Raw genomic sequence first — 18499 nt, forward strand, 5'->3', positions numbered from 1 at the left:
CCACACACACCAGGGACTACAATGTGCTGTCCCTTTTGTCCTGCGGCTGCCATTAAAGTTGATACAGATTCTTTCAGTGACCTGTTAGTCATCTCAATGTCTTCCCTCGAGCACCTCTTGGCATGAGGTTTGAGTCTCAGGGCGCCTATGGGGGGCTCAGCCGGATAAGCGTCAGGCTCTTGATTTCGGCTCAAGTTACGAGCTCACGGTTCGTGAGATCGAGACCCATGCTGGGCTCTGCACTTGTCAGTGCACGGAGCCTGCTTGGGATTCTCTCTCTCTCCCCCTCTCTCCACCGTTCCCCTGCTCACACTCTCTCTCAACATAAATAAGCTTAAAAAAAAAAAAGAGTTTTGAGGAATCTCTTCGAGCATCACCAGTGGTCCTTCCACGCCAGAAATCTGTGCTGGTCCCAACAGCACGGCTGGTGTGTGGCGGCCCCCGCAGCTTAGTGACGGGAGGCGCTGGTGTCCCCATGAAGAAATTGGCAGGGCCTTCAACTGTCCGAGCACTTTTTCCCCCTCATCTTTCTGGCTACTCTTCTTACTGGAAGCTCTCTTCATACTGGAATATGACATGAGGCTCCTGCAAAATGTCAGCAGGAGACCACGTGACTGAGGGACTACTGACCCGCCCGGGGGGAGGGGGTTCACACTTTTCAAGTTACCCGGTCCTCACAGCAGCCTGGGGAGGTCAGCGCCTTTTCCCAGTCTTACGGAGGAGGAAACGAGAGCTTCTAGGCAGGAGGGAACTCTCGCTACTTTCTTGCTGTGTGACCTTGGGCAAGTTCCTTAACGCGGGGCCAAGGTTCCCTCATCTGTAAAATAAGGATAATCATTCGTATTCCTTCCGATCTTCCGATTCTGTGTGGAGAAGGCTCTGGAGTCAGAGAGACCCGGCCTGGCCCCTGCCGCTGCCCCAAGTCTGCGGGATTTCAGGGGGGGCCTTCCAGCCTTGTATCTGGAAACAGGAAATCGCTCAGTTCCTGCCCCACATGCAGCAGATGAGGACAGTGGCCTCGTCCGAGGGCCCGGTGCTCAGTCACTGAGTGCGCCCGTCCTGCCCCTTCAAAGCTCGCCTCCCTCCTGTTCCTCCCTCAGGCTGCCCCACCCCCCACCACTCCTGGTCACGCGGAGGCCTGGCACAGGGAGGGAGACACCTGCCTTGGAGGCCCGGCCCCGGCCACCTCCTTGGTCTCCTGGTCCCTAACATGAGCTGATGTGGACGCCACGGGTCTGGCCGCCCTCTGCATCTCCCGCATCCCAAGCGGAGGGCAGAGAGGACACTGGTAAGTGAGGGCGCTCCCTGGGCCTCTAGTCCCCTTGCAGGGGTGAAACGGTCATTACAGCATCCCAGGATTGTGGCCCGCGATGTAAAAGCAAGCTTCTCCAGGCCTGGGCTGGATGCCCGAGCTAGGGGCTGGGCTGGGCGAGCCTGGGGTGCGGAGGGCACAGCCGAGCCCCGGCAAGCCATCCAGGGCCAGCGCTTGGGTTTAGATCAGGCGGTCCTGGGGTCCAGCTCTTATTCTGAGAGAGAGAGGAGACACGAGCGGAGGGGGGCAGGGAACAGAGAGAGAGAGGGAGAGAGAGAATCCCTAGCAGGCTCCACACAGCGGCAGATCCAGACCTGGGGCTCAAACCCACTAACCTTGAGATCAGGATCTGAGCAGAAGTTGACGCTTAACCAACTTAGCCACCCAAGGCCGAGTCCAGTCTATCGGAGGCAACCTACGGTTTGCAAAGAAGCTCATCCGTGAGGCCAGAGGCCGGTGACTCCGGTTCCGAATGAGGCCCCGGGACGACACGTGCGCCCCCAGGATCTCCGGAAGGGGAGTGGGCTCTCTGCCGGGACCGCCCCGCTTCGCCGCCGCACACTCGGCGGCTTCTCTGCACCAGGAAGAGGCGCGCGGGCGCAGGTGCGAGGCGTCGCCACCAGGTGGCGCCAACGCCGCCCGCGGCCCACCCCTACCTGCAGCGTCCAGGCTTCTCCCGTCCAGCCCGCTGGCGCCCGGGCTCCGTGGCCAGTCCCTGGCCGGCTTCCCGCTGCGCTCCCGCCCCGGGTCAGGGTACCAAGCCCTTGAACTGCAGTCCTGCCTCCCCGAGCTGGGGAAGGGCGAACTTGACACATCATCAAGCCGTGTGCCCACGGACATGTCATTCACCCTCTGTGGGCCTTCTTACTTCGTCTTTACGGCTTATGATGCACTTTATTCAAGATCTGGAAGCCGGCATTGGACTTCATGATACCGACAGAACCGGGACCAGCCCAGGGTTGCAGTGCGGGGGTGAGAGAAATGACCGTATGGTCTGAGAGCCTGAGAGATGCCCTCTGCAGGCCTGGGTGACCTGCTGGTAGATGGACAGAGGCCTCCACAGGCCCCTATCTGCTTTTGGCTCAAGGTGCGCGAGGTGGCTGGCCAGCATGCTGCCAACTCCTTGGCCCAAGGGACCTGCCCTGGAGGATTCTCACCTTGAATCCCGGGCTCCAGGGAGAGGCCGGGCAGCCTCTGCGCCGGCTGGTGGTGTGCACCTTACTGCCTCATCAGCAATGTGGTTTGTCACCAAATGGAGGTGCCACATCCCTGTGATCTTAGCAAGGACTGCTAGTTGTCTCCCAACACCCATTTCCCAGCCTCCCCTGGGGCTAGGTGTGGCCCAGAGCCTCTTTCTGAGGAATGGGAAAGGAACATTCTGGATGTGCACACCAGGTGTTGTGCTTTTAAGGCGGGGAGCACAGCTCCCTTTCCCAGCCCCATTCTACCTGGCTGGTCCCCAGACTCGGGGAGGGGGGCTAGGGAGCACCTTCAACCATGAAGACCAGGTGGCCACCACACCCGCGGGATGGCAGACAAGATGGAAGGAGCCCGGGTCCTTCCCTCCGGGGCCTTCCTGCTGAGGCCAGACGGCTAACGCTCCAGCGAGAAAGCGAAGGAGAAGTACATTTCTATCTGGCTTAAAGTTACCTGAAGTTCTTAACTTCTCCTATGGCTACATCGGCCAGGCCCATGGTTCTGTCGCTGAGCAGAGTCCCAGGACTCACTACTACCGAGCAGGTGCTAGGCTGCCTCTGCTGCCGTGATGGGCCACTCTGATCCCCACTCTCTCCGACTTCTTGGGGGTGGTACGTGGCTGGCCGCTGCCCTGCTGTACCCAAGGCACATCTCTCTGCACAGTGGGGCTGTTTGCCCAGCTTACAGGGGACGGGAAAGCACGGGATGTTATGTTCTCAGTGCAGGTTTTTCTTATTCCACGTTCCCTGCTGTGACCTGTCTGCTGTGAGCACTTCTAGAAGCATGAGGGGCAAGCAGATCTTCACAGGTAATGCCCAGCTTGGATGTTTTTTGCTGGATACCCATGGGTGGCAGGCATGTGCCCCAGTCACTTTTCTGGCCAGCAGCCCTACTCTAAGCTCCTGGAGGTCACTCAGCTCCCAAGGTCCTATCCCCACCTCCCACCCCCAGTCTGGCAGTCACTTGTAGGGACCTGTCACCCTCTCCCAGGTATCTAAGACAGTCCTCATTTCTGGCCCCTACCCCTCTGGACCGCCCGACCCTGGCTTCTCCCACCAGCTCCAGCTGTTTGGATCAGGGGTAGCCACCCGATCCCAGCTGAGCCAATCAGAATGTTCAAGAAATTGAAAAAAGAACACAGAGATGAAGCAAAACAACAGAGCTAAGTTAACAGCAGTCTAAACAAGTGACAATGGCACCTACGGTCTACTGGGCACTTACGGGCCGGCTCTGGGAGACCTTGGCAGTAACGGAGTCCTTCCAACCTTGTGCGACAGGCAGCTGGCATGTAGTCAGATGAAGAAACTGAGGCTCAGAGAGGTGAAGGTTATGAACCTCACATGCCTGAGGTTACGCGGGCACGTGTCTCTTTTGAAATTAACCCCTTGAGGGGTTACCGGGTGGCTCCAGTTGGTTAAGCGTCCAACTCTTGGTTTCAGCTCAGGTCATGATTTCACGGTTCGTGAGTTCAAGCCCCATGTCGGGCTTTGTGCCGATGAGGTAGAACCCGCTTGGGACTCCCTCTCCCTTTCTCTCCCCCGCCCCTGCTCACGCTCTCCCTCAAAATAAATAAAACTTGAAAAAAAATTAACCCCTTGAACGAGGCATTCAGCCCTCCCCTGCCCCCTCCCCTGCCCCCCCCCCTGCCCTTCCTGCAGATGACTCATAATTCCTTCTCTTCGCCCGTTCTGCATCTGACCATGCAGCAGCTTCTGCCCGATATTCTTTCCCTGCCCTCACTCAAATGGCCCCTATTCCTCCTCTATGGGTGCCCTGAGCCCGAGCACGTGGCACGACCCAGACACGTGGCACCCCCTCTCTGGCGCAGCTCGGCCTCACGAGGGTAGGAGCAGCTTCAGGTGGGAGCCCCGGAGTCCGTGCTGGGCCCTCTCACGCGCTACCCCGCCTCACGGTCCCAAAACGTCTTGCAGCGGGGCTCTTACAGCACCTCCCCATCCCACAGAGCATGGAAAGGAAGGCTCAGGAAGGCAGAGCGATCCTCACTGGCTCACACAGCCAGGAAGTGGCCAGGCCACAAGCCCCACTCACGGACTCCTAAGTGTGCGCTCTTCTCGAAATTACTGCCTTCCGTCCCTGCCACGGGGGTCCCAGAGGATGGGGATGGAGTAAAGCAAGGGAGCTGGGAAGGGCCAGAGTGGAAGGGGGCCAGAGCAGCTGGCTTCAGGGACAGAACCAGAGGACCTGGGAGGTAGTGGGCTGCGGCCTTTCCCTGCGGCCACCAGGTGCCGTCTCTCCCTCTGCAGGGGGTAACCTTCCCAGCTCCATACCTGCTCCTGGGTCGGCCTGGGGCTCGACGCCACGCGACTCCTCCTGGCGTCCTTACGGACACTATTCCAGAGGCCACATTAAGAGTCTGTAAAGTCCAGGGGCGCCTGGGTGGCTCAGACGGTTGGGCGTCTGACTTCAGCTCAGGTCATGTTCTCACAGTTTGTGAGTTCGAGCCCCACATCAGGCTCTGCTGACAGCTCAGAGCCTGGAGCCTGCTTCACATTCTGTGTCTCCCCTTCTCTCTGCCCCTCCCCTGCTCATGCTCTGTCTCTCTCTGTTTCTCAATAATAAATGTTAAAAAAAGAGTTTGTAAAGTCCGCCCCCAGGTGTGTATGGATCAGGTCACTTCCCTGCTTTAAGAGCTCCCATGACTCCCAGTGCCAGAGGGCTGAGCCCTGGATGCTGAGCCTGATGTTTGAGGTGCTCTGCAGCGGGCCCCGACCCCCTTCATCCCATTCCCTGCTCTTTCTCCAGCACCTGACCCCTGCCCGTGCTTTGAGGCTGTCTGCATGCTCTTCCTGCAGCCTGAAATATCCTCCCCCCACTGCAGCCCACAGAGCTCTTCTGAAACCCAGCGGGAATGCCCCCTCCTCCATGAAGTCCTCCGTGCCGCCAGGCCCCTACATAGAGTCGGCTGTTGCTTCCTCAGCATTTGGTAGGTGATCTGTTCACTCCATCCCCTGAAGCATCTGGATGGGCCCAGGGCTGGCTCCTCTCTGGTCCCCAGAGGAGGTGGCTGAAAAGATACAATCAATAGCCTGACTCTCACATTTTACAGAAGAGGAAACTGGTGGGAAAGAGCCTGGGGAAGGTCAGAACTCTAGCGCCGCCATAGACAGTTTCCTGTGGAGCTCCGTCCTCATCACAGGCCTCTGAAGTCGATGCGACCATAGTCCCCGTTTTGCAGAGGAGGAAAGAGAGGCGTGAGGGGTGAGCTGACTTGGCCACGGTCACAGGGCTGGTGGGAGCTAGCGTGGCACTGCATGTGTGACGAGGGGCGAGGGTGTCACCTTCCTCTCAGACTGCTCCCGCACACTTAAGAAGGTAACAGACAGGAAGGGGCTGGTAGCCAGGGGGAGCGTGACAAGCTGGTGACTCCCTACCATCATCCCTCCCCCATGGACGCTGGCAGGAGGCTGGCTTTGCCCTGGTCCCCGGGAAGTCTCATCTCCTTGGCCTTCCCAGTGTCGCCCAGGCTCTCTGCTCCTCCTCTCTAGGCTCCGGAGAGCAACGGAGGCGGGAGCTCATTCTTCCTAAGAGCTTTGCCAGAAGCACAGAGACACCAGGGAAGAAACCCACTGCCCAGCTCAGAGCTTCTGGGCGGGAGACGGGCTGGGGCTTCCCAAGCCTGAGGCCTGCGCCCTGGGTGGGACCCCGTGACTTTGCCACTCACTGGCTGCTCAAGTCCCTGTGCCTCCCTGGGCATTGGCTTCTGCCCTGGTAACATGGGGCTTTGAGAGTAGGGCTCTGGCTTCTATGTGCCAATCCTTTCTCGTTGAATCGCCCACCAGTTCTTCCTGGGAAGGACCGATTACAGAGGCAGAGGCGCTGAGGGAGTCCTGGGATGTGCCCGAAGTCACCCAGTGGATGAGCAGTAGAATCAAAACTGGGTCCCAGAGCCTGCTGTCTCCCTGCACGGGCTTCGGGATCCTCAGCTGAGGCTGTGGTCTTGCTGGGAGCCACACCGTCACTCAGCCGTGTCCTCTCAGTGCCTCCGGGGCAGCCCAGACACAACAATGGTTTCAGAAGCCCCTGGGGCTCAGGCAGGAAATCCGGGGTGGCCTGGAGGCGGCCAGCCTGGCTGTTCCTAAACTGGAGATGAGGGAGAACCATTCCCAGGCCCTGCTGTTCTGTGGCCCCGGGTGGGGCTGTGATGTGCAGGAGATGACAGCTGCTCCCCCCCCCCACCCCCAGTGGCTCTTGGACAGAACATGGAGTCTCAAGTAGGCAGGGACCTCAGAGTCCCTGTGTCCGGCCACCTGCCTTCCCAGAGAAGCTGGGGCTGGGGGTGGGAAATACTGACCCCTCTGGCCCCAGGGGGCAGTTCATCCAGGCTCCTCCTGGTTCAGAAGTAGAGAGGTCCAGGTCACAGGGGCCACAGGGGCAGATCCAGGAGGCGACTGGTGTCCCAATAATAAGGCCACTGGCTGCCCCCGCATCCGCACGTCCATCAGGCCCCATGGACACCCCTCCCTCTGTGGAGGGGAAGAGCACTTACCAGCCTGGCTGTGTGTCTGCCAGCAGGTCTTGGCCTCTCTGAGCCAGTTTCCTCTTCTGTGAACTGGACGTAGCATTGACCTTGCTGAGCTCTCAAGAGAATCAAAGGGGGTTACATCTAGGAAAAGAGGACCCCTTTTTCAGCACTGCCCCAAATGATGCCAGGGAAGGTTTCTACAACTCCCAGACACGGTCTTCTGTGCCTCAAGCCCCAGGGTCAGAGGAGGGCATAGCTGTTTGGTGGTCATCCACTTTGTGCCAGAGGCTGAACACGTGTGCTCGTATTTAGTCTTCCAAACAACACTAGGAGGTAGTATTCCCCCCTTTTTGTGTAGACGCGGAAACAGATGCAGAGAGAGCGCAGTCCTTTCCTGCTGTCTGAGCGGTGTGCATTAAGGGGGGCCCAGGATGGGGGAGACACAAGCCAGTGGAGGGCCAGGGCTCAGGGAGGGGCCGAGACAGACCCAGGTGTCCCCTCAGCTCACTGCCAGGAGGACACAGGACCTCAAGTCCCAAACACTGACTTCAGTTCTCCTGTGCAGTGCTGCTAAGGGGAGGCTGGGTGAAGGGGAGGAAGGCAGAGGTGGGGAGGGGAGGGAAGCAGGGGTGGGGAAAGGTGGGGCTGACCTACTCTGGGGTCACAGAGGCTCAAAAAAGGTCTGAAGGAGGAGGAGCCAAGGGGATGATCAGGGAAGTGAGATTTCATGGCAGGAGGCAAGGTGGGGGGTCAAACCCAAGGCCAGAGCACAGATACGGGGATGGGAGAAAGTTCAGCTGCGCCAGGGAGGATGGCAGGCGGCAGGAGCCAGTTTGTGGAGGTGAGAAGGGATCTTAAACTCCACCTAGACATCACTGGGGAGCCACTGAGGGTTGTAAGCAGAGTGAGTGAGTGGTTTAGATCCAGGGTAGAAAGATGACTGGCACCCCTCACAGAACAGTGGGCCTGGGGCAGGAAGAAAGCAGCTAATTGGGGATCCCAAGCGGGGGGTCCACAGGACTGGAAGGATTGGGGGGAAGGTGGAGAGGAGCGAGCCTAAGGTGACCACCGCTGCTGGAGACGGCCTTTGGGTGAGCAGGGGGGCCTTTTACGGGCGGGGGAACAGGAGGAGTAGGAATGGGCCATGATCGCTGGGAGCAGGGAAATTTCTGGGGAGGTGTCTGTTGCTGAAAATGAGGCGGGGCTCCTGGGCTCAGGCTGGAGGAGCCCCAACATCAGGGGGGAACAGAGGGGAAGGAAGAGCAAAAGTGTAACAGCCAGGGCAGGTGGAGCAGCAAGGACAAGGACGGGACACCAAGCTTTAGCCTGAAGCTGGTGACCCCAGGAAGAGCAGCGAGGGGGGACGGGCTTGGGGGTGAGAGGCTGGGGGACGGTGTAGGGTGGGGCGCAGAGCTGAGCCTCAGGAGGGTGGCTGGAGGGCGGAGTTGGGGGGCGTGTAGCAGTGGGTGTTCGGGAATGGAGTAAGAGCAGGGTCCATGGGGGTCTCGGGCAAAGGGGGTGGCCGGAGGGGGCAGGAAGCAGGCCACTGCCTCAGTGGAGCGCAAACAACAGCCCTGGCGCGGGGCGGAGGGAGTTCTCTTCGGAGCTCAGCCTTCAGTCTCACGCGGCGGCGGCAGGGCGACCCCGGCCTGGCTTCCGGACCCCATTCGACCCCGGGCTCGGCCCTACCCGCTCCGCAGGAGGCCGGTATCTTCACCGTGGTTCCCCCGAGGAGGCTCCGCCCCCAGTGGTGGCGTCGGTCGCTCCCAGGGATGCCTGTACACGAGCGCTGGGAGAGGAGCTCCCGGGGCGCCGAGGCCACCCCCAGTCTCCTCGGCCGGGCCAGAGGGCGGGGGCCTGGGTTCGAGGCCTAGTTGTGCAGTGTGGCGCCCTGCGAGGGGGTGGGGGGCGGTGGCCCAGGCAGGCCACTNACACACACTCAGCTCTGAGAGAGGGCTCAGCCCCACCGCCCCCACCCCTGCCCCGGGCTCCTGTTCACTGAGCGCTCGCCGGGTTACCCGGGGCTGCGTCCCATGTCGAGAGCCCACCCCCATCGCTGGATTTTCTCCTTTCCGTATCTTGCGAGGCGGACACTTTTAAGCCCATTTTTTCATTTGAAGGCAGTGAGGTTCACGGAGGGGAAGGGCTGGGGGAGGCGGGCGGGGCAGGAACTGGACCACCTCCTCCGGGGAGCTCCCCGGACAGCGCAGGGCAGCAGCAGGCTCTCAGATGCCTCCGGAGGTCCTCTCCACGGCGCTTGGAATGAGGGGCTCAGAGGCGTGGGGAGGGGGACGTGCGTGCCTCGAATCCTCAGCCTGCGCGCTCGCTGCGGAGCCGGGCAGGGCTCTCCAGGTTTCCCCACGTGGGAACAGGGGGCCCTCCCAGGCCTCTGCGAACGGCAGAAGCCGGGNNNGCAGGGCGGAGCCCGAGTAGGGGGCGGGGCCGGGGGCCAAGATTCGGTGGAGTCGGCGGCAGCGCAGGGACCCGCGGCGCGCTGACTCCGACCGGGACCCGCCCGGGCGCGGCGGCACCAGGTGAGCAAAACTAGGGCCCGGGGTTCGCCTCCCACTTTCCCAACTTTTTGTTTGGCCCCTCCCTCCGGAAAGGCTCTGGGCGGCGGGAGCCCGGTCCTCCCTTTACCCCGGGCAGAGTGTGGACGCTGGCGGAGGCGGGTCCCCGGAGTGCGAGGGACCGGCCCGGAGCAACTTCCCGCGGCCTGAGACCTTCCGACCGTGGCTCCCAGTTTCTGCCCGCCCTGGGGTCCCCAGCGTGGACTCACGCTCTCCAGAGGCTCGGGGTCTCAAGGCGTGTGCCCATCTCTCCGCACGCCGCCTCCTCCCTCCACTCAGAGACTCGCGGGGGCTCCGGGCGACCTTTCCGGAGTTGGGCCCCGGGCACCAGCTCCGGCCTGGGGCGGGGTGGTCACTTCTGCGGTTTCGGGCTGAGGAAAACGCTCCACACTCAGAGACGACGGGGGAACGGCCCTTGCCTCCTCCCAGGACGCCCCCGTGGCTGTGCACCGCGTTGGCTGGGGGTCGAGGCCCGGCGTCGGGTCCCGGTGGAGCCCCCTCCTCAGGTGACCCCGGCAGTCTCCTCCGCCTCTCTGGGCCGCAGTTTCCATCTGTGAAAATCAGGCTTTGGACGCGGCAGACTCTGCGGCTCAGCTCTAGGCCCCGGGCCTTCGGCACTCCTCTTGGAGGCAGGGATGGGGTGTCGTGCCTTGAGTTTCGGGGGTGCGGATGGGGAGTGAGTGGGGTAGCAAGGCCTCCTTCCTGGGGTCTCGGCTGCGGATTCCAGCGCTGAAGCTGTTTAGAAACCACTCTGGGGGGAGTGAAGACGCACCACTGGACAGCGCGGTCCTAGCTCTCCTCCCCTGCGGCCCAGGGCTCCTGGGTGGGGGCCCGGTTTTCTCCCATACCCTCCCTTCCGTGGGGGGCCACACACCGCACACAACCCAGCCACTCCTTACCCGGCCCGGCTCCGGTCCTCAGGCCACAGGCCGGGCTTAAGCCGGACGGCCCAGGCTGGGGCGGCCTGAGGTGCTGGGGCGGTGCTGCTCCGTCCGGGACGCGGGCCACTGAGGCCTCGGGTGGAGGAGGCCGGAAAGGAGGACAGGCGGCGGGAAAGGGGGATGATTCATCCCGAGGAGCTCGAATTGGAAACGCTGCAACCTGGGAACAGCCGTGCCCAGGCCGACGGAGAGCCGGAGGGGAGCTCTAGCGGCAGGCCCCGCGCCCAGCACCTGCAGCCCCCTGCGCCCTGCCCGGGCCACTGCCCGGCCGCCGGGGGAGGGGAGGCCTCGTCTGCGCGGAGTTTAAAGCGATCCTGGGCAAAGTCGGCCGCCGGTCTTGATCGGAACGGTCTTCCTGGAGTCTAGCTCAAGTCTCTCCTGCTGCAGCTTCAGTGCAGACTGAGGAGGGCTGAAAGGAGGGGGTGAGCAGGAAGAGGCTGGAGTCAGTGACACCCCCTCCTTCCTCAGCTGCGGTATGTAAAGCGCAGTAGGGGGGAGGTGGGGCCCGCGAGCGACCCCAGTGGACCCGGGCGGTCTGAGCCCCCTCCCTCCTTTACGGTGCAACCACGTGCGGAGGTGAGGTCGATCCCGGGCGGGACTTACCCTGGAGACGCCACTGCCGGGGGCCCGCACGCCTCGGGAGGCCCGGGGCCGGCGGGCTGGCGAAGAGGGCTCGGGCGGCGGGAGCCCCGCAGCCGAGGATGCGCCAGGTAGCAGCCCGCGCCCTCCTCCCTCCTCTCCGCCCGCGGGCCCGGCCAACTCCGGCTTCTGCCGCGCGCGCCTGGCTCCGAGCTCCGCTGCGGAAAACCCGAGCGGGGGCGGCTCCCCGCCTAGCGGCCCGGGAAAATCCGGGGGTGGCCGCCAGGGATCTCCAAGCGGCCTGGGCGAGGCAGCCCGAGCTCGCCTCCCGGATTTGGGCCCCCCACCTGGCGCTCCGACCCCAGGCCCGTCGGTTCAGTGCCCGCCTCCCATCTCTCCGCAGAGCGCCCAGACGACGGCGAGATGACGGCTGGGAGCCCTGGAGACTGCGGGGAGTTGCGGAGGAGCCCCGAGGGCCGCGNCGAGCTGCGACGCGAGGGTCGCGGCGCCGGCCGGGCCCACGGCCCGCACGAGCGGCTGCGGCTCCTTGGGCCCGTGGTCATGGGCGTCGGCCTGTTCGTGTTCATCTGCGCCAACACGCTACTCTACGAGAACCGCGACTTGGAGACGCGACGGCTTCGCCAGGGGGTGCTGCGGGCTCAGGCGCTCCGCCCTCCTGACGGCCCCGGCTGGGACTGCGCCCTCCTCCCCAGCCCCGGACCCAGGACTCCCCGAGCCATAGGCTGCGCAGAGCCAGAAAGTTGGGACCTGTCCCCGCGTCGGGGTACCTCACCTGTTCCGTCAGTGCGGAGTCTGCGTTCAGAGCCTGCGAATCCTCGCTTGGGGTTACCTGCCCTGCTCAACAGTTACCCGCTGAAGGGCCCGGGGCTGCCCCCACCCTGGGGTCCACGGACCCAGACTGGCCATGTGATTATCACCGTGCAGCCCTCTGGTTCCTGCATCGAACATTCCAAGTCTCTGGATCTGGGCCTTGGGGAGCTCCTACTGGGCGCCCCGGCAGCTCGAGACTGTGCTCACCGGAGCTGGCCCCGGCTGGACCGCCTCAGTCTGGGGGGTTATGCCAAGTTGGGAGGAGGAGGGGACTTGGGAGCCCGAGTTTAAGGAGCAGGGGACAGCCTGCTAGGAGGCCGCAGCATGGACCGTGGTAATAGGACCAGAAGTCCCAGTATCTAGTAGATGCAGCAGTCACATCCCAGACTGGAGGTGGGCGCTCCGGCCCCAGCAGCTGCTAAGGCGACCTGACTTGCATGTCGGCAGAGAAATGCCAACTGCACAAGGGTTCAATAGGCTGGAGAGGACGTGCTTTGTTGTGGAGTCAGGACCAGCATGACTCGGCCTCGGGAACTCTCTGAAGCCTCCAAAAGTGGCCTTACGTAGCCTTGGAGGGTGCCTGAGGGGGCCGGAGGGCCAGGTCGGGGTGATGGGAGACGCACCCGGTGTCTTGGCAAACCCAGAGGGGGGGAGCAAGGACCCCTAAGCCTCCGAAGGTAGGTTGGGATGTTACAGGCGGGGACAGGCCCCCTCCAAGGTGGCGCCAGTTGCGGGGTTGGGGGAGATGAGCAATGGGGTAGAGAGGAGACCCTCCACTGCCATCTGGGTTGGAGCCTGAGGCTTTATCTCCCACCGCCTCCGCCCCTCTCCCCCCTCAGCCATCCGGGGCACCCCCCAGTAGGGCTACACTACTGCCAAAGCCTTTCTACCGAGGGTCTGGCCCCTCCCGAAACAGGTCTGAGACGCCCCCTCCTCCCCTCGCTCATGGCCTGTGCTGCAAAATCTCCCTCCGGCGGGCAAAAAGCCATGAGTCAGATCTCCTTTTCCTCAACGTTGAAGCCGCATTTTGGCCAGTGCCGGTAGCTAACTTTAAGATGACGGCTTGAACGTGGGTCTCCCTTACCCATGTTTAATTTCCCGCAGATTGCTGGTAGGAAAACAGAACTTTAAAAGGGGATCAATTCTCACAGATTCAGGTTTTTTTTTTTGTAAGTTTATTGAAAAATGCAATACAAGAAGCAAGACCAAACACGTATCTAAGCACTACACCACTTTTACTACAAAAGGCCAAAACAGCAGACCTAATTATTGCCTTTTTAATCTAAGGATTTTGCCAATTTGATTCTGCTGCCATGGTTCCTATTTTGTCAAGAAATGTAAACAACTACTTGATATGATTCATAATTTTAAAAAAATTTACAAAGCTCCTTCATTTTTGTCACCAAAATAATACATTTGAGAGAGATCTGTAAAAACAGCCAGCCTGGGGCTGAGATCCTGGCCAGGTGTTTCCGCGAGCACGGAGCATTCCGTGGTGTTGGTCAGGCCCTCGCTCGGGCTCCACTTCCCAGGGCAGACTGCCATCCCCTGCTGTCCCCTCACCCTCCGCCACCCTGCAGAACACACGATGGGGGTGCCTGGCCGGAGGGCAAAGAGGCCCTGAAGGATCCCTGTGGCCAGGTTCTGCGGGCCCTCGGCTTGGAAATTTAGGTCCTGCTTGGTGGGCTGGTGGGCGGCAGAGACCTCATGTGGCTTGGAGGAAGTCTTTACTTCTCAAGTGAAATAAAAATAAAACTGCAGCGAGAGTTGTTACTGTGTGTGTCTGAGTCACTTCAGGGAAGCTGCTGCCAAGTCTCTGACCCTGGCAGTGAAACTCTCCCCTCCCTCTTCACCATTTCCACCTGGACAGAATCTGTTTTTCTTCACACACACACACACACACACACACACAAACGCGCACACAACTGCAGGAAGAAAAAAAATCCAAACTGTCGAACCCTCAGATCTGTTACCAGAGAGGCAGGATGGGGGGAGGGGGGAGGTTTGGAAGGACACCTTCTGCCTCGCTTGTCCAGATCGTGTCCAGCGCTGGAAGGGCATTCGAGATCTTCTGGTCCAATTTACAGTCAAGGAAGCGGAGAGGAGAAGCACTGTGAGCGGGTGACAGAGCCACCTCGTCAGCGGTCCTGAGCTGTGAAAGCGGCCACACCGGTGTGGGTGGCGGAGGACCCTGCGTGCCAGGTTGCTGGTGCTCAAACTGTGCCCTCTCCCTACCCTGACCCGCTTCATTCCGCAGCTGGCGGCCTGGGAAGCGGCTCCTGCACCAGGACCGCTGGCCACCGGCCGGGGGGGGGGCTCACGTTACACGCTGCCTGGTGTGGGCTGATTCCTAACCTCACCCCCACTCCTGGCGACACAGCCCAGGCTCGGGCACCACCAAGAAAGCCCCATCGTTTCAGACCCTGTGCCCACAGGCTGGAAGTCTGCTCCGGAGACAGGACAGCCGTCTTTGCCCAGGCCTGTCACACACCCTACCTGAGCTCTTCCTGTCCCTCTCCAGAGAGAGCTGCCTCTTGGCTGGTAACAGTCTCACATAAGGACTAAACAAAAATGCACATCTGCAATCAGTTCAAACCAATTGAGTTTGTCTAACACAAGACCCAGCCGGCAGAGGCTTTGGACACAGGGCCGGCCCCCACTGTAGGCAGCAGGGGTTTCTGACCTCTCGCTGCTCTTGAGCCCCCCGAGACTGCTGACTGTGACCTGCTGTCTCATGAAGTTCACTTCTGTCCCAGAATAAGACTCTAAGCACTTCAGGCAGATGTGTTTGTGGGAAGCACGCTGGAAGATTCGAGAAGCGCTACTGAATAAAAATGCCCCCAGACCTACCAGGAATGGTGGAACTGGGCACATCAGTCAGTCCCATTTTCAAAACCAACCAACCAACCAAACAAAAGTAAAAGTAAAATAAACCCACAACCCACCACAGAAATCAAGCCTAAAAACCTGACAGGCCTCAGATGGCGAGTGGGAATGAGCAGGGCTGGTGTTTGTACCCCTTGTTGTGCGGGGTTTTGTGGGAAGGATGGCCCCTAAACGTCAATTCCCTCGCTCCAGAAGGGCGTCTGCAGGCAGGTACCGGTCAGAAGAAAGGGCAAGGAACACGACTTCTCTGAGCCACATTTCCGGTCATCCAGGGATTAAAGAAAAAGGCCCAGGGTTGGTCACCTGGAAGTACTTCTGAGCAGGATCTGACTGAGGTAAACCCCACCACTCCCCTGTGTGAGGTGCACGTTCCCAGGACTAGAAAAGCTTTTTTAAAAATCTCATTAACTTTCTCCTTGCCCAAATCACCACTAAAAATGTGCCATTGGAGCTTCTGGCCCAAAGTGCCCATTTTTCTGTGAGTCTTGGTCTCCTGAGATGGGAGGTGGGGGGAGCACTTAGCAGAGCCACCGCTTCTGATGAGGTAAAAGGGGAGGGAGGGCAGGAAGGCGAAGGCCACGGATATGTTCAAACATTCACAGTATCAGGGAGATCTGAAACAACTTCTTATGTCCTTGATCTAAAGAAGCTCCAGAGAGAAGAGAGGGAAGGAAAGAAGGAAACACAATACTACATTCTTAGCAGAGATCTCTGCCTCACCAAAACCACCCTCAGCAGAGGGGCAGGGATGTCTTCCTGGGGCCCGTGGACCAGGACCGCTGCCCTGCCTCGCACGGCAGTCACATCACCGGCTCTGAGAAAGGGCTGGCGAATGACGTTTCTGCCGACATCCAAAGGGTATAAGACTAGGGCAGGAGCAAGGAACCCCGTTAAGCCGGCTTTGGCCCCCAACACAGCTGACAGTCTTTGGAGGGTTTCCCCACGAACTCTGCGGGCCGGTCAGTACCTGGGTAGGAAATGCATGGGGAGAGGCTGGGTTGAAGGGGTTACAAACCACCCTGTAAAAAACCAAAAAGCTCTTTAAAAACAGTCCATAGAGTGAAAAGTCGAACAATTTCTGGTATCACAATATAGAAAAAGGCATTAAAAGAACCAGTGATGTCTAGAAGACTCTCTGGGTACAAACTCCAAATAGAAAATGAAATTTTCTGGTGGTTTCGGGTAATGTTGAAAGCCTGGTGTCTGACTACTGCAGGTAAGCTTCTTCATCATTTTGCTGGTTTTTTCTTGGAGGGGAGATAGGCAGGGAGCTGGGGAAGGATAGGTCCTGGAGGAGAGAAAGCACACTGTTGAAATCCCGCAAAGGAAAGCAGCCACCCAGCCCCGCTGCCGCTGCCAGAGTTCTGTGGCCCCAGGTGACAAGCAGGGCGGGAGAAGTTTTACAGAGCCCCGTCCCACCTGGTGATCCATGGCTCCTCTTAGGCATAAATTCTTCTGGATCCCTGGCTCTCTGAAAGTTACGCTCACTGCTTCCAATTTTCTAGTCTGGCCTCTGAGCTTCAGCCGTCTCTCCCCCAGCCCCCGAGCCCCCAAGCCCGCATTTCCGGACAGCCAGGTCCTGGCTTTTCTTGGTTTTGTTCTCTGGCCTCTGAGGTTTAGACTCAGAGATCCTTGTGACAGCTGAGAGCAGATCTCAGACAGAAGAGAGAGGGAAGCCTAAGTGAAGAAGCAGGAGGAAGCAGGAAGATTCAGGAAGTGGGTGGGGGTTTCCCTCCAGGCCTAGGGTGTGTCCTCCGGCCCATCAGGCGCTGATACAGGCAGGGGGACACCAGGAGGCCTAGCTGCTCTCATTGGAGCCAAATACTTAGTAACTTCTCTGTCTCCCTCATCAGCCTCTCCTTCACCTTTGCTTTATCAAGTCCCAGAGTGGACACCTCTCGGAGGTGTTCCTGCTCAGTGCTGTCTGAGGCGGGGACAGTGGGCCCCCTCCGTCCCACCAAGAACAGCCCATACCTGAGCTCATTCCTCAGAGATTTCGGTTTCCTGATGGACGACCACCTTGGTCACTGACATGTCTGGGTGCTGCTCCTTTGCCTCCTTGATGGCCTGGACGAGGACCTGAGAAAGACAGAAACAATCCCATGGGGCACAAGGCAGCCTGACTGGTGAAGGAAGCAGGGGTCTCAGGACATCGATTCTCTGGCAAATTCAATCCTTCTGTCTGTGGTACTGGGGCAGCACTTAGGCTGGGCCAAGTTGATCATAGCCTGACTCCCCCTGTTCTGCATAGGGGGGCTCCTGGGCTGAAAACACAGAGACAGGGAAGGCTAGAGCTGTCTTCAAGGAATCGTAAAGGGACTTTAGGGGTGGGTCTGGGAGGAGTCACTCAAGAAGTGAGTGAAAAATCTGTATTCACTATAGGGCAGCCGGGAAGTTCAGCACAGAAGAGGAAGATAAAGAAGCATGCTACAAAAAGGAAGAGGTATCTTTGGCTAATGGAGAAGGAAGAAAGTAAGGAAGAGTGGGAGGGCCTATTACTCGCCATGCATTAGCCTAAGCACATTATTATTATTACATACTTAATCTTCAGGATGACTCAATGAATTAGGGTAGCATCACTGTTTCCACTTATTTTCTTTTTTTAATGTTTATTTATTTTGAGAGAGAGAGAGAGAGAGAAAGCATGAATGGGGGAGGGGCAGAGAGAGAAGGAGACACAGAATCCGAAGCAGGCTCCCGGCTCTGAGCTGTCAGCACAGAGCCTGATGGGCTCGAACCCACGGACTGCGAGATTATGACCTGAGCCGAAGTCGGACACTTAACTGACTGAGCCACCCAGGCGCCCCATGTTTCCACGCTTTTTTGAAGTAAGCTCTGTGCCCAACGTGAGGCTCAAACTCATGACCCCAAGACCAAGAGTCGCTTGCTCTTCCAGCTAAGCCAGCCAGGCACCCTTCGTTGTTTCCATTTTACAGACGAAGACACCGAGGTTCACTGGCTAAATAAAGTGGTTAATGTTTCGCAGCTAGTAAGTAATCCAGCAGGGATTTTAACGCTTTCTTCTTCACTACACTGACCTTTAGTGTCGGGGAGACCCTGTGTTAGCATCTGGAGGAGTTCTGATCATTTTAGAAAAACCAAATGAAAACAGAGGGAAAGTCAGGGAAATGATACCACTACTCTTGCTGGGCAGCAAGTCTCTGAGCCTCAAGCTCAGCACCCAAGGTGCTATGGGGAACAGTGACATGGGGATTCTCAAGAGATAGCCCCCCCCCTACTAAAAAGGACATGAGGGGCACCAGGGTGGCTCAGTCGGTTAAGCCTCTGAATCCTGGTTTCAGCTCAGGTCATGATCTCACGGTTTGTGGGCTCGTGAGTTTTAAGCCCTGCACTGGGCTCTGTGCTGACAGCATGGAGCCTGCTTGGGTTTTCTCTGCCCCTCTGCCCCTACCCTGCTTGTGCTCTCTCTCTGTAAAAATAAATAAATAAACTTTAAAAATGTTTTTAAAACGGGGTGCCTGGGTGGCTCAGTCGGTTAAAGCGTCGGATTTCGGCTCAGATCAAATTCATGGGTTTGAGCCCCATGTCAGGCTCCATGCTGACAGCTCGGAGCCTGGAGCCTGCTTGGGATTCTGTGTCTCCCTCTCTCTCTGCCCCTCCCCTGCTCGCACTTTCTCTCTCTCAAAAATAAATAAACATTAAAAAAATCTTTTTTAATCAAAAGAAAAAAAAAAAAAGG

At 59.2% G+C, this 18499-nt stretch overlaps 2 protein-coding genes across 12 annotated transcripts in view; one reads left to right on the forward strand and one right to left on the reverse strand.

Annotated features, from left to right (window-relative positions):
- Window positions 1–11505: 11505 nt before the first annotated feature.
- On the forward strand, window positions 11506–12486 carry TMEM200B (transmembrane protein 200B). Its single transcript, XM_077775509.1, has one exon. It carries the CDS (start codon window positions 11506–11508, stop codon window positions 12202–12204), a length of 699 nt encoding a protein of 232 aa, XP_077631635.1. The 3' UTR covers window positions 12205–12486.
- Window positions 12487–13639: 1153 nt separating this feature from the next.
- Window positions 13640–18499, reverse strand: part of EPB41 (erythrocyte membrane protein band 4.1) — a 198345-nt gene continuing 193485 nt past the window's right edge. For all 11 annotated transcript variants that reach the window (XM_077775926.1, XM_077775916.1, XM_077775925.1 and 8 more), the window contains 2 exons: window positions 16774–16878; window positions 13640–16087 (listed from right to left, as the gene is read on the reverse strand). In XM_077775926.1, the coding sequence (XP_077632052.1) occupies window positions 16780–16878 (99 nt within the window). In that variant the 3' untranslated portion in view covers window positions 13640–16087; window positions 16774–16779. The remainder of the gene's footprint in view (window positions 16088–16773; window positions 16879–18499) is intronic.

The sequence above is a fragment of the Crocuta crocuta genome, unplaced genomic scaffold (assembly GCF_008692635.1).
Source record: "Crocuta crocuta isolate KB4526 unplaced genomic scaffold, BGI_CrCroc_1.0 scaffold127, whole genome shotgun sequence".
In the NCBI taxonomy this organism is placed as follows: domain Eukaryota; kingdom Metazoa; phylum Chordata; class Mammalia; order Carnivora; family Hyaenidae; genus Crocuta; species Crocuta crocuta.